This window comes from Tenrec ecaudatus, chromosome 18 (assembly GCF_050624435.1).
Source record: "Tenrec ecaudatus isolate mTenEca1 chromosome 18, mTenEca1.hap1, whole genome shotgun sequence".
In the NCBI taxonomy this organism is placed as follows: Eukaryota; Metazoa; Chordata; class Mammalia; order Afrosoricida; family Tenrecidae; genus Tenrec; species Tenrec ecaudatus.
Genome location: NC_134547.1, coordinates 63,979,926 through 64,005,440, shown reverse-complemented (window position 1 = coordinate 64,005,440; position 25,515 = coordinate 63,979,926). Strand labels below are relative to the sequence as shown.

The 25,515-nt window shown below is 44.0% G+C and overlaps 1 protein-coding gene and 3 non-coding genes across 5 annotated transcripts in view; all 4 read left to right on the top strand.

Annotated features, from left to right (window-relative positions):
• The window catches only part of SF3B3 (splicing factor 3b subunit 3), a 39,482-nt gene that overhangs the window by 10,381 nt on the left and 3,586 nt on the right, over positions 1–25,515 (top strand). For both annotated transcript variants that reach the window (XM_075537626.1, XM_075537627.1), the window contains exons 7-22: positions 1,601–1,738; positions 2,949–3,052; positions 6,310–6,475; positions 8,605–8,700; positions 10,292–10,364; positions 14,864–15,015; positions 15,399–15,554; positions 16,840–16,995; positions 17,628–17,771; positions 18,900–19,022; positions 19,561–19,715; positions 22,175–22,349; positions 23,341–23,546; positions 23,644–23,800; positions 24,533–24,658; positions 25,058–25,270. In XM_075537626.1, coding sequence (XP_075393741.1) covers positions 1,601–1,738; positions 2,949–3,052; positions 6,310–6,475; positions 8,605–8,700; positions 10,292–10,364; positions 14,864–15,015; positions 15,399–15,554; positions 16,840–16,995; positions 17,628–17,771; positions 18,900–19,022; positions 19,561–19,715; positions 22,175–22,349; positions 23,341–23,546; positions 23,644–23,800; positions 24,533–24,658; positions 25,058–25,270 — 2,340 coding nt within the window. The remainder of the gene's footprint in view (positions 1–1,600; positions 1,739–2,948; positions 3,053–6,309; positions 6,476–8,604; positions 8,701–10,291; positions 10,365–14,863; positions 15,016–15,398; positions 15,555–16,839; positions 16,996–17,627; positions 17,772–18,899; positions 19,023–19,560; positions 19,716–22,174; positions 22,350–23,340; positions 23,547–23,643; positions 23,801–24,532; positions 24,659–25,057; positions 25,271–25,515) is intronic.
• LOC142432966 (small nucleolar RNA SNORD111) lies at positions 998–1,087 on the top strand. Its single transcript, XR_012781039.1, has one exon. It is a non-coding gene; the product is annotated as a small nucleolar RNA SNORD111 (small nucleolar RNA).
• LOC142432964 (small nucleolar RNA SNORD111) lies at positions 3,379–3,469 on the top strand. Its single transcript, XR_012781037.1, has one exon. It is a non-coding gene; the product is annotated as a small nucleolar RNA SNORD111 (small nucleolar RNA).
• Positions 7,714–7,820, top strand: LOC142432830 (U6 spliceosomal RNA). The gene has a single exon (XR_012780935.1). It is a non-coding gene; the product is annotated as a U6 spliceosomal RNA (small nuclear RNA).

The window sequence follows — 25,515 nt, the reverse complement described above, 5'->3', positions numbered from 1 at the left end:
CCAGTTTACTTTTTTTGAAAGCATTATTACATAATGTCACATAGGTGACATTAGGAATCAAAAAGCTGTAAGTTGAAATGGACTCAGCAGCACCTAGTAACATTAGTTTCTAACTGGTAATCAATTTTGATTACTTTTTGTGTTGTCTGGTTGATCTCTTTATTCTAAAGGTATCTTTTCCTTGTTAGAAGTAATTTGAAATCTGTGAGGGTGATCTCAGGCTGTCTGAATAGTTTTTTCCTCAACATCTTTATACCCAGGGCTTTTGGTATTGATTGAGTTAATCTAAATGAGTTATTACATTGGTGTTTGCAAATCGAGGATTTTAGAGCTTTTATCGTGATAGGTACTATATTTGAAAATTAGCTACAGTGGCCTCATCAACCGTTAATAATTATCAGCACATTCCCAATCTTGTTTTACCTCTGCTTCTCTAGTCTCCCCATCTACTGATTATATAAGGCCCCCTTAATATTTATAGGCCTTGAGATTAAGGATTTTAAAATATACTTGATCTAATCAGCGGTTTTCAACCTACTGGGTCATGACCCCTTTTGGGCATCAAATAACCCTTTCACAGGGGTCGCCATATTTGTAACAGTAGCAAAATGACAGTTATGAAGTAGCAACCAAAATAATTTTATGTTTTTGGGGGGTCACCACAGCATGAGGAGCTGTGTTAAAGGGTCGTGGCGTTAGGGAGGTTGAGAGCCACTGCAATACATGGTAGCTGAGTGAGATTCTGTGTGTCTTAGAAAACCTGAGAAACATGCCAACTGAAGTGTGTCACGGTGTGGAAAGACATTTGATTTGGTTGACTAGATGTTTTATTGATTGCCTAACTGCCAGGCAATGAACTTGGTTTTGGGGTACAAAGAAATAAAAGTCTATTAAAAAGTTCAAATCTTAGCCGAGACCTTTTTGGGAAACAAGGAAGTCGAAGAATAGGACTGGACTGATGGTGAATAGCTGTGGTGGAGTGTAGTGGTTGTACTCACCGCCTGAAATGACGATTCTTCAGTTTCATGTCTCTTCTCTGATAAGTTTCTCTGAGGATACATTTTGCCTTACTGATCTGATCAGGCTGTAGAGTGGACTTGTGGCCATTGGGGGCACACAGGCTTTGAGCAGAAAAGAATTTTTATCTACAGGCCTTGGAGAGATCACGAGATCAGAACCAGAACTCACCAGCATACGAAATAGTGCAGTAAACTAAGTCACACGCTATTTTGTTTGCTTGTTTTCCAGTGCATATAAAATTATGTTTAGACCATACTATTTATCAAGTGTGCAGTAGCATTATGGAAATTTTTTAAATACTGTGAGGATTGCTAAAATAGGACACGAATACGAAGTGAGTAGGTACTGCTAGAAAATGGCATCTATAGACTTGTTTGATGGAGAGTTGGCACAAAGCTGTAGTTGATAAGAAATGCAGTGTCCGGGAAGTTGAGTAGAGCAAAGTGTGCCTGTGCAGGGCGCCTGCTGAGGCTCGCAGGCTGCGCTGGGTCAGACCTCCTCCTACAGGAAGCTTCAGGGTCTTCGAACAGGAAATACCTATTTCTAATTTCTTAGATGTTTTTGTGTTTGCCCTTCCTAGAACGACCTGGACGACCCTGAGAGAGGAATGATTTTTGTCTGCTCTGCCACCCATAAGACCAAATCGATGTTCTTCTTTTTAGCCCAAACTGAGCAGGGAGATATCTTCAAGATTACCTTGGAGACAGATGAAGATATGGTAAGAAAGCACAGATAACTCAGCCTCACTGCCATCAAGTTGATAGTGACTCATAGCGACCCTAGAAGCAGAGTAGAACTTCTCCTCACGGCTTCTGAGACTAAACATTCAGGACAGCAGACAGCCTTATTTTTATCTGATGGAGCAGCCGGCCGGTTTGAACTGCCAACTGTTTGGCCAACCCAATGCTTAACCTATTAACATCACCAGTGAATGGATGAAGTGGAGGAAATGAAAAAAATATATTTGTTATGGTTAATCTGGCTTGTTAAAATTTTGTCTTAACGTTTTCATTATTTTGATGATAATAGTACTTTTCAGGCTGACAGAGCAGTTTTACACACTACTTTTCTTTACAGCCATTGTCTTGAGACAGGTCAGTTAATCCTTTACAATTATGGAAACAGTGCGTTAAAATGGGTGTCAAAGATGTTAAAGCTTTTTTTTTTTGATGTTAAAGCTTTGTGTGAGACTGGTATGAAGGTAGATTTTCTTCTGGCTCACGGGTTTCTTTTGTCTCATGCTGTCACTTTAAGAGACCGAGGATTGCTACTTTATAATGATTATATTCAGGTGGTAGGAATTGGTTTGAATAGCCAGAGAAAGCTCTCTGCCCACTGAACTGTGCTGGTGTACATGATCTATTTACTTCTTTTGTCTTATGGAGGAGGTCCCTGAACAACTGGGCAATTTCCTAGACAACTCTTTAGATAGAGTCTGCGAACTGTTTTTTTAAAATTATTATTAAAAAGCCAAATAGTAAATCATTTGTGTTCTCTGTCTCAGCCCTGCCACTATTCGCACAAAAGCAGCCAAGGGCAGTAAGTCAGCAAGTAGGCGTGCTGGGTTTGCTGGGGCCCTGGGTTCAGATGGCGGAGTTCCCCGGTGGTGGAAGTGTTTGACACGCTCTGCTGTGAACGAAGGTTGCTGGTTCGGGTCTGCACACAAAGGTCCTGTGTCAGTTGTAGAGGCCTTTGTCAACCAGTTACCCTAATGGAGCACAGTGCTACTCTGATGACAAGGTTGCCATCAGTCTGCTGGGTCACTGCAACCCTGCGGGTTTCAGAGTTAGCCTCTGTCAGGGCACAGAAAACCTTGTCTTTTTCATGCCCAGGTGGGATTAGATACTAATTACATTATTTTTTTAGTATATATGCTGCCTAAGCGAGCACTAATTACATTATTTTTTCTTTCTTTCTCCCACCCCCAGGTTACTGAAATCCGGCTCAAGTATTTTGATACTGTGCCTGTTGCCGCTGCCATGTGTGTGCTTAAAACTGGCTTCCTCTTTGTGGCATCAGAATTTGGAAACCAGTGAGTAATCTTTATTTCCATAATTCATCCTGGTGATTGTGAAAATTGGTGCGAGGTCTGACTTTAGGGTCAGACTTTTTAATAACCTCTTGGCGGTTTTGAAACATTCTCTTCATTTACTTCCGTGGCTTAACCCTGTGCTTGGCCATGTAAATTGCTTTAGAAATAGTCTCTTTCCTGTGCTGGATATTTACCTGAGTAGTTTTTGAAGTGCTTCTTTTTAAATGTATGTTCTATAAATACCTCACTTGAACAAGTCTAAAACTGAATAGTTTGGGTGGAGTGTTGTGGTTGCAATGTTGTAGTTGTATGCAAATATTTATTCACAGCCTGAAATGATGATTCTTCAAATTTCATGTCTCTTCTCTGACATGTTTCTCTGGAGATAATTCTTGCCTTACTGATCTGATCAGGCTGTAGCGTGGAATTGTGACCTATGAGTACTAGCACCTGCCTACCCTTATCAGAAATTGTGTTAGTCTGGATAGACTAGAGAAACCAAATTCAGACACTCATATTTTATACGATAAAGTTTTGCATTAAGAAAGCATCCCAACCCAGTGTTGTCCAAGCCCATATATCCGACACCGATCTACAAAGTCCTCAATCTCACAAAACACATGCAATGATGCCGAACACAGCAGGAAAACCGACTCAGTGAGCGTGTAAGCATCTTAGTGTTGGTAGGAGTCTCCACTCGCCTTCTCCAGCACCCAGGACTACATCAGGCTAGGTCCATGTGTCTTCTCAGGGATATGATGTCTCAGGAAATGAGCCTTGCCAGCTGAGGTAGAGAACTAGCTAAGGCAGCACGCTGGTCCGACCATCTGAGAACAAGAGACGACAGGCGAGTCTTACCGAGCCATTTAACTCTTCCCCTTCAATTAATCTCACATGTGTTTCTCGGCCAGGTTTGCACAATAAGCCTTAACTGTTATAACAATCTTTCTTTATAATGACTGTCAGTCCATTTCTAGCCACTCAGATTTACAGATCCTTCCATTGGTCCTCCACCTCTTTCAAGTACTTAGGATCCCGTTTTATGTAGTGTAGTATGATCTAGTAGACATGTGAAAATGTTACACGTGTGTCTGACCATCTGTAATTTCATCAGAATCAGGAGGAAAATCTAGATCAATAGTCCAAGGGGTATAGCTGGTGAGTTCAAAGTATCTGCCTTGTGGTTATAGCCTAACTTTTGGGGGGAAGCAACCTCCACAACCAAATGGGTCCTAAGAGGCGGTGTGTAATTGAAGGGTAATTAAAGAAACAACAGACAAAGCATGCCAGGGCTCAGCTCATGCAGACCAGAACCAGAGTGAGGGGATATTTTCTCTCTAGAGGCTTTCTCTTGAAGTTGGGCATGCATGCCATGTCATACACATATGTAACAGGAGGGGCTTGTATTAGAGGCATACATGGAATAGGAAGGGAACGAACTAGGGGGCACACATGCAACAGGAAAGGGACATGTTAGGGACATACACGGGGCAGGAAGGTACAGTCATCTTTGAACTTGCTTGACCTTCCGTGTTCCTGAGCTGTTCCCCAGGAGAGCAATCTGATCCTTATCAGAAGTGGGTGGGTGTAATTAGGGTGCGGCCGGCTGATCCCTCAGCATGGCAGATATACTTTAACCTTCAAGCATGTAGTGTAGTCACTATGTGCTTGCAAGCAGCACATTAACCTAGGCATGAATACAGGGGACATTGTGGGGATTAACTTTGACTTATGACGGGGATGCATCTTCATCTCGTGAGTGGGAAGGCCTTCCGCCTGCCAGACTGCTGAGATATGAGTGGAGAATTTGTCCACAGGCACACTTCACTCATAATCCTTGACCCCCGCAGGGTTCCTTGTAAGACCATGAAGTAGTGAAAGTTAGTTATTTTACAAGGTCTTGCTTTTCTGTTGAGATTTTGCCAGTATTTACTGACATCTGTACAAACCTCGAATGTTCATTTGCTCAGAATGAAAGTGAGGGTAATGTTGGGATTCAGTGGTTGTCTTTTATTTTTGCGCTGGCGCCCTCTCCTGGACTGTCAACCAAGTTGAACTTTTTCCCTTTTGTGAATATTTGTTTTCCCTTCATTACCTCATTTTTGTATTTCCCCTTACTTTGGTGTATATCTATGTTGTGGCACTTCTTACTATGTTGTTGCCTTTTATTTATACTTATTTTTATCAGTTTCTCATTTTTAAAATTTAAATCATTTTATTGGGGCTCATACAATTCTTATCACAATCCATACATACATCATTTGTGTAAAGCACACTTAGACATTTGTTGCCCTCATCATTCTCAAAATGTACATGAAGTAGTATGCATAGTGCTAGATATTATTGGAGGCCTCGCTTATTGTTTGTTTAAAGGATGCATCTGAATAGAGATTGTGTGTTTTAAGTCGGTATGCTGATCATCAATTTGTGATCTGATCTTCCTGGAGATTATTTACAAATTGCTTTCTGTTTGTGATTTGCTTTTCAGTCGAGCCACTAAGCAGAGAGCAGAGTGGGAAAGCCTGAGTGATTTTGTTAGTTGCCGGGATAGTTGGGTCTCTTTGTTTGGGGGGTAATATTATAATGTCATTATTTTTGTCGTCTTTGCTTATTTTGATTGTCTTATTTTGCCCACATGGCATACTAGGTACCAGACACTGTCTTAAGTACTTGACCTGTTTTAACTAATTTAATACTATGGGAATGTACCATTTCTTCTAGTTTATTAGTGAGGCAAGTAACATAATGAGTCTAAAGATCAGTGGCTAATTAAGGGGCAAAGGTGGGATTTGAGCCCAAGCCTGTCTAGGTCCAGAAGCAGTACATTTAGCAGCTGTGATGCTAATCCTTCCACTGTACATTCCGCTGTTTGAATATATTCATTGTTTCTTCATTTTGTTCTTAAAAGGAGCCCTGGTGTCAATATGAGTTAGGTATTGGGCTTCTAACCTGCCACGTTGGTGGTTTAAACCCATCAATCGCTTTGTTGAAGAAAGATAAGGCTTAGGAGCTCCTGCTAAAGATTTAGTCTTTGGCGACTCTGTATAGGTCACTGTCAGTCGGGAATTGACTTGGTGGCAGTGGGCTTTAGTACTTAAAAAGCAGAAGTTCCAATTCAGACAAGGAAAGATTTATAACATAGTTGCTAGTTAAAAAGTGTCTTATAATTCAGATTAGATATTTGTAATATGCTTTATGAGCATTGTGTTGGTATCAAACATCTTCAAAATGTTTTGACTTAAGTTCTTTGCTCGCAGTTACTTGTATCAAATTGCACACCTTGGGGACGATGATGAGGAGCCTGAGTTTTCATCTGCTATGCCTCTGGAGGAAGGAGACACCTTCTTCTTCCAGCCAAGACCACTCAAAAACCTTGTTCTGGTGGATGAACTGGACAGCCTCTCTCCCATTCTCTTTTGCCAGGTTTGGACCTTTCTAGTAATTATACATTGAGTAGTGCAAAGTGCTTTTGAATTAAAACTGAATGACATTAAAATTTTTCTCCCAATTGAAATCTAGTTTATTAAATTGTTAGCTTGTTCATGAGCTTTCCAGAGTATAACGATGAAGCAACTAGTGTTTAGAAGTTTGGCAGCTAAAAACTGTTGCATACGTCCTTAAACTTTTTTTTCCCTTTTTTAAATTATAAAGCTCCTCTTTAATGTAAAAATTAACACGTAGAAGGTGAAAGCCTGAGCGTCTGAACTTTTTATTGAGGCAGTTGATAATAACTTCTTGTGATTACTTCTGGTCATTTTCTCTGCATCTATAAGCATATATTATGTTTGTGTGGTAGCTTTAATTTTAATATAAATCATTCTGTATGTACACTGAGTACTGTCCTGAAATTGGCCTCATACTACTATCTATAACTATATCTTTCTTTTTAACACTCCATCCTTCTTTCAAATACTTAAGGATCAGTCAGTAACTTGTTAGTCACTCATTGAGGATCCTTCAGTGGCACAGGGCGAAGATTGTATCCTCAATTGTGTCCTGTAGGGACTTTCCCTTGGCAGTGTGACCTGCATTGCTGGGGCTGTAGTCATTACTGGGGCCACTTTGTCTCTCTGTTCACTCTTCTGAGGGAGAGAGTGCTTGTTCACTGTGCTCAGGAAATAAGTCACCATTCAGATATCCCCCTGGTATCACTAACCAGTCTAATATGAATTGCTTCCATTCTTCCTTTTTGAGAACAGGGTTTTTGTCCTGAGAGCAGTAGGAGAAAGCATGAGTAATTCCTTATTGGATTGTCGTGGATTTCTCTCATCAGTGGAATTTGAGGAAATAATTAGGTGAATGATTTGTATCTCAAGAACTAGAGGGTAGGCACATACTAACTTTGGTGCAGAGGAAGACCTAGCCAAATTCACAGGCAGTTGATTGTATTATAACGCAGCTAGTTGTCAGCTTAATGAATAATAGATGGGTCCCCTGGTTTGGGAATTGGCAGCTACATCATGGGAGTATCTGTAGATAAACCCCAATAGGGCAATTGTAGACCTTTTTAGTTAATTAATAGGTCTAAAAAATTGTGAAGTACAGTGATGCGTTATTTAATGTCCACAGTACTTCCTATGAAATAGGACCTTGTGTGAATACTATACATAGTCTCTAGATTATGAGTTCTGTTTCTAAATCTGTCCCTTAAAAACATTTTAGTGCTCGCTTCGGCAGCAGATATACTAAAATTGGAACGATACAGAGAAGATTAGCATGGCCCCTGCGCAAGGATGACATGCAAATTCGTGAAGCGTTCCATATTTAAAAAAACAAAAACAAAAAAAATCATTTTATTGGGGGTTCATTCAGCTCTTACCACAATCCATCCATCCATTGTGTCAAGCACATCTGTACACATGTTGCCATTATCATTTTCAAAACACTTTCTACTGGAACCCTTAGTGTCAGCTCTTTTTTACCCTCCCTCCCCCACCCTCTAAATATGTCTTAAATTGAATTTGTAGGTAGGTCTACATTAATAGGTACAGATTGTAGGTAGCATCAATTAGCCTGTTTATCATAATACATAGTGTACTTTTCCATACAAGGAAAACATTAATTACTTCCCGTTACATTCAAGCATCTTTAATGTACAATAATATTTTGATGCATATCTTAAAGTAACAACCTGTTTGTTATGATGAATCATTGTATATACCTCGAAATTTGAATGTAGCTATAGGCTGTATGGATGTAGGGACCATGTATATACATATGTGGTTGATTATTGACCAGGGGGGCATTGTGTAGTGCATGACTGTAATACGGGTAAAGGCTACTTCCACGCACTCTGACTAAATGTGGGGTCTGCTGGTGACAAAGACAGATAACAGTAAGGGCCCCGGTGGTGTGGTGGGTCTCAGTTGGGCTGTTACCCCAAGATCAGCTCTTCTAACCTACCAGCTGCTCCTGAAGGAAATAGCACTTCTCTGCTCTGGCAAAGACTTAGAGCTTCAGTGATACATTCAGTAAACTAAGGGTTTGCCCCCCTGAGGGTAGGGTTAGGTGAGGAAACAGCACAAGTAGACATTTTTCTCCTTTCCCTGCAGATAGCTGATCTGGCCAATGAAGACACTCCACAGTTGTATGTGGCCTGTGGTAGAGGACCTCGGTCATCTCTGAGAGTCTTGAGACATGGACTTGAGGTAAGACTGGACTAGCCACCTCAGCCCCACAGATTAGGGAAGCATTGATAAGGCAGCCTGTGGCTTCGATGCGTTTAATGTTTCTATGAAGGAAACGTCTTTTGTTACTCCGCTAAGTTCTTGACACTAAGAGTTTTATAGTTTTAATTCTTACATTTAGGAAATTGTTCGTTTTGAGTTAACTTTTGCATATGGTACAAAGTATGTATGGATCCATCAGCATTTGTTGGGAACTTCCCCTCATTGAGTGAACTTGATTGATTTGACATCCTTGGTGAAAGTCATTTGACCTGTAGATGATTTGTTTCTGGACTCTTTATCAGTTGTTCTGATTACGTTTTGAAACCCGTGAGTCCTTTTACTTTGCTTTACAAGATTGCCTTGTCTGTCTGGATCCCTTGAAATTTTACGTGAACTCGAGGAGTGACTTTTCCATTTTTTGAGGGGGAAATTTGTTGAAATCTTTATAGGGGATTGCATTGAATCTTTAGATCACTTTGAGTAGTATTGATGTCTTCACAGTATTAAATCAAGTTAATACATTTTAATTATAAAATTCAAGATGAATTAAATAGATGTTTTATCTTATAATTTTATATTTGCTGAAAAGTTAACAAGGTGCATGTATACTCAGGACCCAATATTTTCTCTTTTTTTATCTGATACTTTGTTCACCCTGGTATTGAGGGATTATATAATCTAAAAACCACGAGAGCCTAATAAGAAAAACAGAAACATTTTCTCAAATTACCTTGTGGCTAGGTGCCCTAAGAGGTGTTGACATAATTCTTTGGAAGTTTTAGAAGGGATACCTTGCTGTTCACCAAGAAGATAAAGGACTATTTTTTCTAAAGGTGCAGCATTTAATGAATAATATGGCATCTAAATTGATCCATAAAGTGAAATAGAATTTGGGTGTGGGAACTAGGAAAAGAAAGAGCGTGGTAACTTAAGCGTGCCTATTTCTTACCCACATGCTTACTCTTCTGCAGAAAGGAGACATAGATGTTTGACTATAAAAACTGTTCCCGCAAGTATTTCATGACTTCTCGCTAAAAAAGTTAATTTCAGAAAGCCCAGGGTAGTTCTGTCTTTTCCTATAGAGTTTCTTTGAGTTGAAATCTACTTGATGGCAATGAGATTTTGTTTTGTTTTTTAATGATGCGCAGTTCTTAAAAGAACGTAATCTTGAAGGCAGTGAGCTTGTACTAGTTAAGCTATTGTTTAGTTTTAAGATGACATCAGGGGTTATTTTTATTTTGAGGTTTAAAGATTCTCTCAGGCCAATGGCTCCGGGAAGTATGGAGTCAGTGAACATTTGAAATGCCATTCTGTAGCTTTTCACCTTTGATCAAGATTCTTCTGTGGAATTTCTGATCAAAATGTTCAATCATGGTAGCTGGATAACATCCATTTCTTGTCGTCATGGGGTAAAAGAAGTAATTGATCATGGAGGCACTTGGCCAAAGAAATCATTTCCATTAATTCAGAATACAATCTTAGCACTGCTTTTTTGGGGGGGGGGTGTTATAAGTAAACAGCTGTCTTCCATATGCTCATTGTATTTATGGTTTACTTTTTCTCCTGCCAGGTGTCGGAAATGGCTGTTTCTGAGCTACCTGGTAATCCTAATGCTGTCTGGACAGTGCGTCGGCACATTGAAGGTAAGCAGTCTATTCTCCGCAGTCAGCTTAGGGATCTGTGAGGAGCCATTGATACAGAAGGCTGCATTCATAAGTATTTCTGTGTCACTTTCATCTAGTACTGCTTACTACATACCTTTTTTCTGGCCTGCACATTGCTTTTAAGTCTTTTAATCATGATATCTCACTTCATTTTGTGTGGCTGAGGAAGCTCTGGAAGCTAATACTATTAGTGCACATATATATATATATCGGTAGCATAGAGCTGTCATACATGATGTCCCTTGGCTTTACACTGGTCTTTGGAGCACTGATCCCATCTCATGTTAGACATATGATGTGAGGGAAAGTTCTTACTCAGTTTTTTTTAACTGTGTTCTTGCGCCAAAACCAATGTAAATAGTCAAATTCCAGGTGTGTTTTAGATGTTGGTATGAAGAGGTTTGGTGCAGTCTGTGGTTATTAACTATTCCAGGGGAATAGCTGAGCTGAAAGAACGTAGAGATTGAATGGAATACAAATTCTGGAGTCAGAAAGATGGGAAGGAGGAGGAGGAAAGGGAGTCTGGGTTTCTAGTTAAAACCGGTCGCCTCATTCTTAAACATTTAACGTGGAAATGTATTGTGATGTAAGCGAGAAGTCCTAGGACATTCACCTATCAGTCTCATATAAGTAGCTCTCGGTTTTTGTTTTCCCTGTGGGTCACTTTGTGGCAGGGGTCATTCCTGTTCCTGGAGGCCCATTTTCCTTTTGTTCCCTCAGGAATGTGAGACTGGTGAGTCATACCACCCTGGCCAGCTTACACAGCCTGGTGAATGAATGAATAATCTGCCTTTTTACGGAAGGGTGATGTTCTGGCTGTGCGGAGCACTCTGAAGGGACCTGGGAGACCTGCAGGAGGGAGGGTTTATTTCGTGGGAGGCACCTGGTGGTGGGACCTGTTTTCATGTAATCATAGGGATACAATCTGAGTGTGTAAAAAGAAAAGCACAGTAAATAGGGAGGGCTCATTTTATCTGAGACCCTGGGACATACAACAATTCTTGGATAACTCATATGGAAACGTTTTCTAAATTGTTAATAGTGTCCACAGAGAAACTAGTCATTATTGATTGTCGCCAGCAGGTTGTCAGCTTCTTGATATTATAAATCTTATAAACATATAGTTTGAATTAGAAAAATCTCTGGCATAACCCAATATGTCTTTTTCAATAAGCATGATTTTAAAATAGATTTAGGTATAAATCTAATTTTTAAGAAGACTGGAATGGTGACTCACAGAGTGACCTACCTGCAGACAACCTGAATGCTGAGGCTCCTAGATGTAATGCAGTGCTCGCCTTGAGTAGCTGCAGTGAGAGTATCCTAAGTCCCGTTGGTTTTTCAGAATTAGGTCTGTGTTCTTGTTCTGCAGTTGTTGGACTACCCGGATCCCTTTCCTCTTAGTGCTTGCCATCCCAGAAGGAAGCTCGCATTGAGAACTCTTCTTTGCCCTCTGATGAGAGGCTCGAGTAGGTTGCCAGGAGGGTGAGAGGGAGAGCATGCGGATATGCCTTTGAGAATCACAGAAGGCTTCTGGGAAGAGATGCTAGATAGTGTGCTGCATGATGGAATTTACACTTAAAATGCTTTCTTCCCCATTAAATGTCAAAGTCTTTAAAAAGAACAATGGCATACTGATATAAACTGTACTTTTTGAAAAAGATGATTTGGCAAGCTGTCCATAAAAGCAGGTCAGGATCCCTGCTAATTCCTTTCCCAGATGCTCCAAGTTACAGTTGAGTGAATCTCTCTTCTGCTCTTTGTCCACACATGCAGCCGTCTTCCAGGCAAATACTAACGCTGGCTGGTACTTGGTGATGCATACTACCAATACCAAGCCTTTTTTTCTCTTCCACAGGTGGCTGGTGAAGGTGCTGATCACCACAGGTGTGTACTTACTGCTAGGGTCTACCTTGGGGTCTTGTAGTGTATGCAGGGAGAGGGTAACTGCAGTTGGGTATCCATGTGTACTGTAATGATGCACCCATCTGCCTGTATATTCCATGACCCGAGACAGACAGACAGCAGCTTCCCTTAACAATCTCCACAGAACTTGGAAAATGATGACCTGTTTGTCTAAGTTGTAGCTAGAAAACCCTAGCTTCATGCTTTACCCCAGAGCTTTATATGTTACAGCTATCCCAACTGTAAACTCAGTTCTAGAGAAAACTCACGTATATTTAGGAGTGGGTTAAGGCGAGACAGTGTCCTGAGAGAGTGAAGAACTAGAGGCTTAAATCATCAGGATGGTCTCGCATCACTTCAGTGCGAGCTGCTTATTGAGCCTTAGTGTCCTTCAGCAGTGCTCCCCCACCCCACCCCCCTGGGAAAACATGAGTTCTGAAGTCAGTTAACGAGAGTTGGTTCTGCACTGAGATCCAGCTTTTAACCTGGAACCTTCTTGGGATGTAAAGCACCTAATTTGCTGCCAGTCCTCTTAGCCTTAGATGGGAGTGGGGGAAACTACAGTGTGCTCGTCCTGAGCACAGGGGTAGTGGGTGTATTATGAGAATCTGGGATGGAAAACAGCTTTCAGACACGTCATTGCTCTCTCTCCTCCTTTTTGGAATTTACCGGCAAGAGTGGGACTCTGAATCCACTGGCCATTTCTTTTCCTTTAAGCTGAATAATATGTGGGTTTAGCAAGGGGACAAGAAACCAGGCAGTCTGCCTCCCCGCTCCCTCATTCTGTTACATGGAAGTCAGTGAACTGGTCTTTTTGGAAGGAAGCCTCTCTTCCCAAGGGCCCACGGTGGAGAGCAATCGAGCCCTTTATTGTTTTGGGCTTTCACGTCCTTTGACACAGCTTTTAGGCACTAGGTTCCAATAATGACAGTGTGGGAACGGATATGAACATTGTGCAATTTTTGTCTACCAGAATTTCTAGTTAGTCACTGAAGTTGGAGTCCCATGCAAAGTACATGTATTAGAAGATAAAAGACATTTGTTTCAGGAACAACCATGTCCCTATTTATAGTTTATGAAGTGAACTTTATCTTTAAACATTATCCTAAAAGAAACAATTGAGTATCAGCACATGTATTATTAACTGGAACAAAAGTTTCCACAACCTCCTATTTTATTATGGCCCCTGAGATCGATTTTCTGTCCCACTGTTAGGTTGGAACGCTCCTATGATACAACGACCTGATCCCTTCTTCCAAGAAAGCGCAGATTCGACTCTATTAAGCTCGAAACCGTGTTCAGCTCAACCACATTATGAGACATCAAAACTAAATGTGGGTTGGGTGGGCCAAGCACTCAGCCAAAGAGAGGGCCCTTAAGCGCCTGCTGAGGGTGAGGCATCCCTCCCTCCCATTTAGTACCTTGGCTGCTTTTCTCTTCCTTGACTTAACGTATTTGGTGATACGGAAGGGGGAATGGGGAATAGATCCAGGAAATTCCAGTGTAGACAATTGGACAGTCTCAGTGGCAACATGTTTTTAATCAGCAAGCACTGAGCTTTGTGCTTATAGCTGGGGACACAGATAGGGAGGAGGAGGTTGTACAGGAAAGGCATGCTCTTTATGTGAAATTTGCATGAGGAACTTGGGGCTTGCCTTATACTTCATCTTCTCTGACATTGAGAACCTCATTAGTGTGTTTATCCAACAATGTCCCATTAACTGAGAAGCACATTTTAATGGGATTGCTCATGCCCACTGGGTGGCTGGGGAAACTCAAGAGGTCAAGGGCCGACCACATAAACAACTGCTCCCGCCACCCCCCATTTCCTGGATAAGCTAACATTCTCAGTTTCCAACCCTAGAATGACTTGTCTCACAGAGGCCCAAGTAACCTGTTTTATTCATTAGAGCCTCTGCGCCCATGGGAAGGAGCTAGGGCTCTTTACTGGTTAAGAATATATATATATATATATAATTTTCTAAGACTAAAGTTTGATTAGTGACTCACAATTAGGTGAATTCTGTCTTCAGTATAAAGAGTGCTGGTGGCCTGCTGGTAAATTCTCAGCTGCTGACCTGAGGTCTGATGGTTTGAATCCACCCAGCAGCTCCACAGGACAGAGGCTTGCCCCTGCTCTCATCAAGATGACAGTTTAGGGAACCCCCGGAGGTCATTCTCCTCTGTCCCGTGGGGTTGCTGTGAGTCCGAACCGTGACTTGTAATAAACTAATGTTCCATTTAAAATTTCCTCATTCATGTGACTCCCATGCTGTGCTCTCCTCTCATTTCTCTAGCAAATGTCTCAAGAAAGTACTAGTTTCAGAGGTATTTTTAGAGATGTGTATATATAACTAACATATATTTGGGTGTGTTTACACGAGCAAATATCTGAAGGGTATTAGAGCTCTCCCTTCTCGTTTGGTTCGTGCTGTGCTGTTGGCCACAGGACTGTGTGATGACTGACTACACACAGGCGTGTCTTGCAAGGCTTCTCAGTGAAAGCTCTTACTGCGCATTGTTTGGCTGACGCCTCGCTAACCACCTCCTGTCGTCTTCTCTGCCTTTTCCAGATGAGTTCGATGCCTACATCATCGTGTCTTTCGTGAATGCCACCCTTGTGCTGTCCATTGGAGAGACTGTAGAAGAAGTGACGGATTCTGGGTTCCTTGGCACCACCCCAACCTTATCCTGTTCCTTGTTAGGAGATGATGCTCTGGTGCAGGTGAGGAATGTCAGCTTACTTGGTCCTTATGAAATAAGAAATACGAAATAGGTTTTTTAACATAAAAACTTGCCACGGGAATTCAGTCTTTCAGATTTTAAATCACTTAAGCTGTTCAATTGAAGAATTTTTGGCACTTGACATCTGTTTTCTACTATTGCCATGCTTGTTACAAAAACACCTTGTTCCTGCTTTCATCTGTTGCAAATATTTTGTTAATGAACTTTGGACTTTCTTGAAGGAGACTTTGCAAAACAAACTTTGTTAAGTTGACTTGCTTGGAGCCTTATTAACTGTTTTCACCACTGACTCAACTGGTGCTTAAAAAGACTGGCTCCAGGTCTGAGAGAAGGGAGGCTCATTCCTTCCATTATTAACTGTAGGTATATCCAGATGGTATCCGGCACATACGAGCAGATAAGAGAGTCAATGAGTGGAAGACTCCTGGCAAAAAAACGATTGTGAAGTGTGCGGTGAATCAGCGGCAAGTGGTGATCGCCCTGACAGGAGGAGAGCTGGTCTATTTTGAGATGGATCCCGTATGTTGTTTTAATATTCATTGGGCTTCTTATGGGGACAAGAGATAGACCCAGAACAAAATCATACCCATTGTGAATTGGGGGGGGGGGTTGGGCATGGAGTGAAGACTCCATGTCCATCTGTAGACAGTTGGACATCCCCTCACAGAGGGGTCACAGAGAAGGGATGAGCTAGTCAAGGTGCAGTATAGCACTGATGAAACAGCACAGCTTTAGTTCTTTGGTGCATCTCTTCCCCCCCCCCCTCCCCCCGACTAATTCTGCTTTACAAATTGGATTAGACCAGAGCATGAGAGTAGAGGCACCAGGAGGATGGGAGAGAAAGGGCACTGATCATAATGATCAACCTATAACCCCCCTCCCAGGGGAATGAACAACAGAAAAGTGCGTGAGGGCCGATGGAGGATGATGATCAAGGGTTTGTGAGGAAGGGCAGGTGGGGGAGGGAGGAAGAAGAAATGGGGAGTCAATATCAGGGGCTCAAGTGAGAAGAGAATGCTTTGAGCATGATGATGGCAGCATGTGTGCAAATGCATGTGACACGCTGGATGCATGTGTGGATTGTGATAAAAGATGTTTAAGAGCCCCCAATAAAAGTATTTAATTAAAAAACCCCTATGTAACCTGCACTCTTACCTCGTGTCCTTCGCAGGTTACTTTTCTACTTAATGTTTGGCACAAATTTCTGCAGTATGAATCCATTGTAGATGTGGATTATACTTAATTACCCAGTGCTTGTCACGTCCATCGCCGCGGCTGGCCTGTGGAAAACTAAAATGCTGTGTTGAACTGTATTTTTGAGAGTGCTTTGCCCTTAGCCCTCGTATTTTACTTTCCTCAAAGTATTCTCAAGAACACACAAACTGTTAAATACTTCCACTTTTCTAAGAGCAAGATTGGCTTGTAAAGTTTGTGGAGAAGTAAAATGACCAAAAGTGGCCTGGTCCTTTTGTTAATGGGTTGCCTTCCTTGGGTGAGAGGCCTGGGTCTGTAGTGAGAGGATGGCAGAAAGCCGAGAGGAACTTGCACAGGGGGAAGGTCAGAGAAAAAGACAGTGTTTATTTCTGCCTGTATGACGATGCCTTCTGGTTGAATGGGATGCATTAAAAACATCTCTACTCAGTCTTCTTTTAAGGGGAAAACCAAACAACCTATTGAGGATGAGGTGACAGTTCGCAGAGCAGCACAGCAGTTTGGCATTCACTGGTTCCTAGGCATTTTGTTGTTTGCGCTTATGTGTGTGCATCTTGGCTTGCTTCACTGGACTCTCTTCCTACTCCGGCAGTCTGGACAGCTGAATGAGTACACAGAGCGGAAAGAGATGTCAGCAGACGTGGTATGCATGAGCCTGGCCAATGTGCCCCCCGGAGAGCAGCGGTCTCGATTCCTGGCTGTGGGGCTGGTGGACAACACTGTCCGAATCATCTCCCTGGACCCCTCGGTGAGTGTCACCTCAGTTTCCTAGATGGTCACACCAGCTGCCCCGCCCTGAAAGCAGCTGGGCTGGACTAAGACAGCACACCTGTCTGCTGACCCCCTAACGCAGGGGCTTTCTTGTTGTTTCAGAGTGTTGCTGATCTCAGGCTTTGTGTTGCTTTTTAAAAATGGCTCAAGCCTTTTCTCCCTTTTATAATACAAAACAAAAAAATATTTGTGTGTAAAAGAAAGTTAAGATTTTAGATGATTTTGGGGGATGGAGGGATGCCATTTATTTACTTTCGCCAGTATCTGCTGTCCCCAAAATCTTGCCCAGCGCTTCCTTTGAAAGGCACCTCATACGCCAGGGCTCACAGTGACCCTGTGGAACACAGTGGCACCGTCACTGTACGTAATTCCAGGCTCTCGTCTTTTCCCATGAAAATGCTGGTGGGTTCCAAACTGCTAACTCGCTGTGCTTCACCTCCTGCCCCCTGGGCGCCTTGAAAGCCAGCCACCTCCGTAACTCACTCTGTAGGCTTTCACTGTCCATAAAAAGTTTCTCACCTCTAAAGAGTTTAACTTTCCTTTGCATTTGCTTTCCTCCCATATTGGTCATGTCTTATGTTCTTCACGTTTTCTCTCTTTGCCCTTTAGGACTGTTTGCAGCCTCTGAGCATGCAGGCTCTCCCAGCCCAGCCGGAGTCCTTGTGCATCGTGGAGATGGGTGGGACTGAGAAGCAGGATGAGCTGGGGGAGAGAGGCTCTATTGGTTTCCTCTACCTGAATATTGGGCTACAGGTAAGAAGGCCTTCTTAGGTTTCCTGGCCTCTTTCATTTCAATGTTTGGATAGAGGCCTTTCCGAGGCCTGTGGCTCCAGGTGCCTGTTGTATGAAAAGTCAGTGTTGCTGATCCGTCTTCTACTTCTGTCTTGTCCCACCAGAACAAACCTGGTAGAATCGGTAGTCCTCTGATCACAGGCCTGCCGCAGCTACTTTCTCCAGTCTTCATAGACTGGCTTGAACTAGCTGAGGACCTCAAGGGTTACCCGGCGTCCCCCATGTGTTGCCTACCAAACCCAGGGGGACCCTGAATGAGATTTGCCTCATCTTTCTCCTTTGGGGGGATTTGGCCCCCCAGCCTGTGATGCGCAGCCCCGTGCTGACCCAGTGCCACCAGGGTCCACCCTTTACTAGAAGGGGCACAGCAGGCGACTTGGCTTTACTCAGTGTCCACAGCGCCCCTGGTGTGTGTTTTCATGCTTCACCCTCAAATAGCACAGCACAGTTTGGGGGGTGTGGGGTGCAGGACAAGAGTAGCAGCATTGTCACACATCATTGTTTGGGGGCTCTTTTCCTTCTGCATTTGATTAAAGACAGATTTGTTTACTGTAAAAGTTTATGCATGAAGACAATAGGTCACTCTTTCTGTAGTCCGTATGGAGTGAGCACCTGCATGAAGACAATAGGTCACTCTTTCTGTAGTCCGTATGGAGTGAGCACCACAGCAGTCTGCAGCTGTTGTTTTAGACGTGTGTGGTCCCCCCTCCGTAAGGTTGCATTGCTGTCCTTTGATGGTCCCTTCACCACCTTCTGGCACGAGGTCTTCTGCACGTGTGGACCGTTCTCTCCTCGGCCTGAAGTAGCCTTTTCTCTAAGAAGCCGTGCTTCCCTTAGTAGATAGGAAGAGTCTAGCATGTGCTTTGAACAGTTCTTAGAAAAATCCTATGTTTTCATGACATTCTTCAATGAGCCATTCACGGTTTAAAAAGTTAAAGATATGGGACAAAAAGGTGCTTTCACGTAGCTGTTTGAATAAATGCCTGTCAAGCTTCCTTCTATCTGCTTTGAGTTAAATCAGAGGTTTGTCACCTGATTGGTCAGATGAGCCCCTGTCTGCAATAGTGACTGTGACTCTCTCCTGATCAGAACGGTGTGCTGCTGAGAACTGTTCTGGACCCTGTCACTGGTGATCTCTCTGACACCCGAACCAGATACCTGGGGTCCCGCCCTGTGAAGCTGTTTCGTGTCCGGATGCAAGGCCAGGAGGCGGTAAGGAATGGGGGGAGCATGTTCTGATGGTGTGCTGCCTAGGAAAAAATCCCCTAGAAATAAGCTTATAGCTTCCGTTTGCCCAGCTGCTCTGTGTGTGTGTGCGTTCATAGCCCTTAAGCTAGAGCTTCCTAATTGGGGTTCCCACAGCACCATGCCATAAATTGCTTATGTGTTCATTAGGGTATTTGATCCCTTTGGCTTTCATGCTGGGCAAGTGAGCCTCGGATGGTTGGAAACCTTTGGTCTGGGGCACTCCTAGCCCTGTGAACTCTGCTCATTGCCATTTTATCCGTTCATTGTCATGGCTTGTTATTTAAGGAGGTTGGGAATCCTGTGTCCTGTTTCCAGGCGGGTGTTGAGTTTTTATGGTGTCCCATGCATGTCGGAGTACAAGGGCGAGGAAGGGCTTTCACTGCCTTGTGTTTCAGAGGCAGACAGCAGGCCTTTCTGGGCGGTACCTCTAGAGGGGCTCATTTGGGCTGTGTACTGTGTTGGTGCTTCCCCTGAGCTTAACAACACGGCTTTCTTTCATCAGGTGTTAGCCATGTCGAGCCGGTCTTGGTTGAGCTATTCTTACCAGTCTCGCTTCCATCTCACTCCCCTGTCCTACGAGACCCTGGAATTTGCATCTGGTTTCGCCTCTGAACAGTGTCCTGAGGGTATCGTGGCCATCTCCACTAACACCCTGAGGTGAGTGAGTGCCCAAGTCTTCTGCCAAGGGTTTCGGCAGTGGTTCTGCCAGAGTAGGTGGTGAAGAGGTGGCAGAAAGCTGGCACTTCATGGTCCTAATGTGTTGTAATTGAAACTTTCATTTGGCTCCTGTTCAGGGATTGATGTGCCTGGAAGCCAAGTTTCGGTGGTTGCAGTTCTTGCTTCTATTTAGATTTCCAGGGCCAGGTTTTAAATAATTAGCAGTGCAGTCCAATCCTCTTGGAATCCAAGATATTTATTTTCCAGAAAAAGGCTGTACTCTGGTAGATTGGAATAAACTTTGGATCACTGGTAACTTTTTCTCACTGTCTTGTTAGCTGTAAGTCATTCAAGTCCTGATCCACTTGATAAATTAATCCAGGGTGCATAGCTTTCAACGTTTTTATTTCTTTCCCACAATCATTGGTCTTTCTCTCCTAACCTTATAGCATATTTGTGTACTGGAGATGCCAGCAAAATTGGTTATTTCTCTCTCCCTTAGCTCTGCACCTGCCCCGGACAACTTCCCCCCCAAGCGCATCTTCACCTGCACCTACCACCTCTGCTGAGCCCAAACCTTGGTGGCGCCCTGTCCCTCCGCCTACTGTTTGTTTTGTGTGCTTGTGTTCCATGGCAACTCAGAAGTTAGAGGCAGACAAGCTCACATTTTCCGGATGGTTTTCCTAGCTGCAGAACTTTCTTGTTCCGAAATCATCTTTCAAGGAAGGTCTCTTTGGAACACAGTCGCAATCCTACTGCCGAGAGTGCTTGCTGTCAGGTGGCTTCCTCGTGGGCTATTCCGAGTGATGTTGCAGTGAGCGTCCATCGATGTGAGGCTCCATGTAGGCCTACCACAGGGTTGCCATGACTTCTTGGGGGGAGGACATGGAATTATTTCACTTGTCCATTTTTGTTTATCGTGGCTGTGTATCTTAAGAGTGGAATTACCAATTCATGGAGTATGTTTTAACTTTTTGAGGAGTGTCAGACTTTTCCATCACATTTTACATTGTTGCCTGCAGGGATGGGGTTTGAGTGGACATACTTGTTTTGTGTGTGTGTGTGTGTGTGTGTGTGTGTGTGTGTGTGTGTGTGTGTGTGTGCCACATGTACATTGCTTTACAGCATATTTCATCCCCTTCACTACTTGGAAATCATTCAGTAGAAGGACTAAATGACCCTCTTATTTTTTCTTTTTTCACCACAGTGTTCTGCTATATATATATATACCAAAACTGTGAGACTGTCTCATGGCTGGTTGTTTTGCAGTGGTTAGCTTGTAACACCGCTGTGGTGGAAAGCCTGGTGCAGCTCATTCCACGTGTCTGGACAAAGGGCACTTCCCTTTGGTTTGGCTGATTGCCTTTGTCTCCTTCCTTAGGGTGTCACTCAGCTGTGATAGCCTCTACACCGGGATACTGGGTTCTCATCTCGGACCTTTGCTGCGTTTGAGGGTGCCATTTTTTTCTGGGGAGTTTACTCCATTATTGATTTTCTTCTTGAAATTTTCTTTTTTGTTTACCTTTTAATATGGAGGGTATTTAAATAGGAAACAAAACTCCATCCCCGGAGATGAGTAACTTAAATGATTCCGCCATGTTCAAACAGTGTTTGCCATAGGCATTTCTCAGTGTTGCACTGGACAGACGTGGGCAGGTCTGTATCCCCTTCATTCAGAGTTCCCAGAGTTCATTTTTGCTCTGGGGGCCTTAATTCCTTGAGACACCAGTAGCAAGTTGTCATGGCTCAGAACCAATTTTGAACTATCCCTTCTTGGTTTCAGACTTTGTCAGTAAGGAGACGGTCGGATTCTGTCAGTGCCACAGGGTGCAAACACTCCTTTGGCTTTCCTGGTGGGTATTTACTGAACAGGGAGGGCTGCTGAGGGGCTGTTTATGAGGAGAGGGCCCTTTCTTGGGGGTAGTGCCATGGTGGAAGGTTCCTAGTTGGTACACGTGTTAACCTCAGAGTTGGTGATTTGACCACATCCAGTGGGGTCATACTTGGCTGTCTACCTCTATGAAAGCCCCGTGGGGCAGTTCTACTCTGCGAGACTTGGAAGTGACTCAGAGGTAAGGTGTGTGGACTCTCCTTTTGAGTTTCATATTGCCAAATGCTAACACTAGAGCTTCTAGGAATGATGGGCTTGCAGTGGCTACCCATGATCCTTTGCAACACTATTTTCTGATCAGCATGGGAGTTTTGACCTGCTTTAATTCTGACCTGGGCCGGTTCATCTCTCCTTACACAACCTGGTGGCCCCCTCTCTTGGGAGGTTACCCTATTGATGCCAAACCTAGTGCAGATACGATTGGCATAGCCCAGAACTCAAGCGATCCCCCAGCCTTAGTAGCCTCCGAGTAGCGGGGACTGCAGGCATGCACCACCACGCCCGGCAATCAGCACCATTTCCTAACTCCTCCTCAATGTTCCTTTGACTACATTGCCTTCTCCCATAGGATTTTGGCTCTGGAGAAGCTGGGTGCTGTCTTCAATCAAGTAGCCTTTCCACTGCAGTACACACCTAGGAAGTTTGTCATCCACCCTGAGAGTAACAACCTTATCATCATCGAGACGGACCACAATGCCTACACAGAGGCCACAAAAGCTCAGAGGAAGCAGCAGATGGCAGAGGTAAAGAGACTGACTTTCATGGGTTAAATTAAAAGGTGTTCATGTGAAATTGTGTTCAGTTTAAACCCCTGTGACTGACCGTCTTGCTTCTTTTAAAGATCTGGTCTTTTGGGTACTTTAAAAACACTCTGCTTGCTTCTGAGTCGGGACTAACCTGCTGGCCGGGTTTCTTTGTCATTCACATGTCAGCCCTTGGGCTGCCTTGCCAGGCTGTTACATGTTTCCTGGACTCAAGCCCAAAGCAGCCAGCTTTCATTTCCCCACAGCACCAGTTCTTCCCAGAAATCACCACAATCATGGAGATCAACTCCTGCCCCAGGGAACTCCCACCCTGCTTTGTAGAAAATGTGGTTTTATTTTTGTGCTACATGTCCGCTGGTCAGGATGTGAGGTTTTATTTTTTTGCAACTGGTTCATAAATATTTTTATTAGCTTTATTTATAATAGATACAAATACAAAAATCATTCAGTTGGTAGAAACACAAAGTATGGTATGGTGATACACGGGAATACCATAAAGGAAGAAATGATATTTATGCTATGTGAAATAAGCCAGAATAAATTGGCCTCCTACGGTGCAAGGTATGTATAGGGACAGTTGTTAGGGTTTCACAGTTATGGGTTAGGCTTAATGAAGAAGAGGCAGCAGTAAGGAGATTTTGGAGGCAAGCGTGGTACCATTCTGTAATTTCATTTTACACCTGATCATGAAACATCATGAAGTTGACAACTCAGCTTCCAAAACTAAACACCGATGTGAGTTCTTGCCTTTGTCCCTTCCTACTAATAGTGACTAAGAGCATACAGCTGTGGGAAGATGGCGTTCGCCCTTCAGTGATCTCCCCCCTTCTTATCTTTACACCTGCCTCTCATCTTTAGTTTGAGAATCCTGTTTGGGCTTTGTTCAGGATGAGCCCCACAGGAGGGAGTGGCTGCCTCTGTCCTGCCTCTGGGCACCCTGACTCTCCGTGTCCGTCATCTTTGCCCTTAGGAAATGGTCGAGGCGGCCGGGGAGGACGAGCGTGAGCTGGCGGCAGAGATGGCTGCTGCATTCCTCAACGAAAACCTCCCCGAGTCCATTTTTGGCGCTCCCAAGGCTGGCAACGGTCAGTGGGCCTCTGTGATCCGAGTCATGAATCCTATTCAGGGGAACACACTGGACCTTGTGCAGCTGGAGCAGAATGAGGCAGCCTTTAGGTAAGGAGCCCAGGACACCCAAGGTAATAGGCTGGGCTGGGCTTGCCGAGGCTGAGGCTGGCGCTGGCGCTGACTCTGCTGCTTTCTCTGCGTGCAGTGTCGCTGTGTGTAGGTTCTCCAACACCGGGGAGGACTGGTATGTGCTGGTTGGTGTGGCCAAGGACCTGATCCTGAACCCCCGATCTGTGGCTGGGGGCTTTGTCTATACCTACAAGCTCGTGAACAACGGTGAGAAACTGGAGTTTCTGCACAAGGTAGGAACTAGCTAGCCATTCTCCTGGATCTTGGGTCCCACTGCACCCTCCCCCTTTGGCTGACAGTGGGTCAGGTCTTCTGGGGACTGACTGGGGTTGGCATGCTCCAGGACTGTCCTGTTGTGGAAGGACGCTCAGGTGCCCCTCGCTCACTGATCTTACTAAGCAGAAAGCAGTTCCTGACCACCCGTGTTACTACAGAATTTACACACACCATCTAAATAGGGTTCCTTCCGCCCTGCCAGAGGGAGTGTACTCTCAGTACATCAATAACTCTACCTTCTCACTCGTCCAAGATGACTGTCTGAGATGTAAGAATTAAGTATTATAAGTTTTAGTGTGTGATTCAACCAGTTATCCAGTGAGAAAAGCTCATTAACATCTGAGCTGCAAAAGGTCCATCCAGCAAGTGACTAATGCAACCTTTAGAGCTCTAGAGCCCACGTCATTCCCAGTTGGGGTCTTCTCCCTTCGCCTTTAAGACACGGTATTTGACAGTGCCAGTGAAACCCAGCACAGGCTGCTCTTGGGGATGACACTGGTCCCTTTGCTCGGGGAAAGGCAGCACCTGTTTCTCCCAGCCCCTCTGCCACCGAGAGCGATTACACCGAGGGGCCCGAGATTTGTCACTCATTTGTTGGAAGGACTTGGTTTCAGGGTCATAATGGTGGGGTAACGTGGCTTGGTGTTCTTCCAGCATCTCTGTTCTGTGACCGGCTTTTTCTCTCTCAGACTCCAGTTGAAGAGGTCCCTGCTGCCATTGCCCCATTTCAGGGGCGGGTTCTGATTGGTGTGGGGAAGCTTCTACGAGTCTATGACTTGGGGAAGAAGAAGCTGCTTCGAAAGTGCGAGAATAAGGTAAAGATGTGGGTGGGGCTGGGTAGGGGCTGGGCAGGGCCGTGAGCACCAGCTACAGAAAATTGTCTCTGCAAAAAAGTTTTATTGGCGTATATGTCACATACCGTACAATTTAATCATTCAGAAATTCTGCAGTGAGTTCTCCCAGAATCAGCGTGAGAGGGCAAGAGAAGGTGCGTCTCATTTCTTGGCTTCCTCTGTCAAGAACCCGTTCTAGCCTGTTTGCTTCTGCGCGTGGGTGTGCATTAAACTGCATTAAAACGGCCCAGAGCTCCCCTAGTCTTGTAGAACCTTCTTGCTGTGCCCCTCGTGGCCTCCATGTACTCAAGTCAGGCTGAGCTGGCCCTTTTGTGGATCCACAACTCCAGCATTGGACCCATTGCTATCCTTACTTTCCAGCACATTGCCAATTACATCTCAGGGATCCAGACCATTGGGCACAGGGTGATTGTGTCTGACGTCCAAGAAAGCTTCATCTGGGTCCGCTACAAGCGCAACGAGAACCAGCTCATCATTTTTGCTGACGACACCTACCCCCGGTGGGTCACTACAGCTAGCCTCCTCGACTACGACACTGTGGCTGGTGCGGACAAGTTTGGCAACATTTGTGTGGTGAGTTTATGTTTACTCCGGTTATAGTCGAAAGGAAAGCTGCTTTAGTTCTTTTTTTTTTTTCCTTTCTTTAAACGTTTTATTTATTTCTTTCTTTAAATGTTTTATTAGGGGCTCATACAACTCTTATCACAATCCATACATCCATCAATTGTGTAAAGCATATCTGTGCATTCATTGCCCTCCTCATTTTCAGCGGCTTCAGTTCTTAATGATTTGAATCAAGCTACGGAGCCAGGACTGAG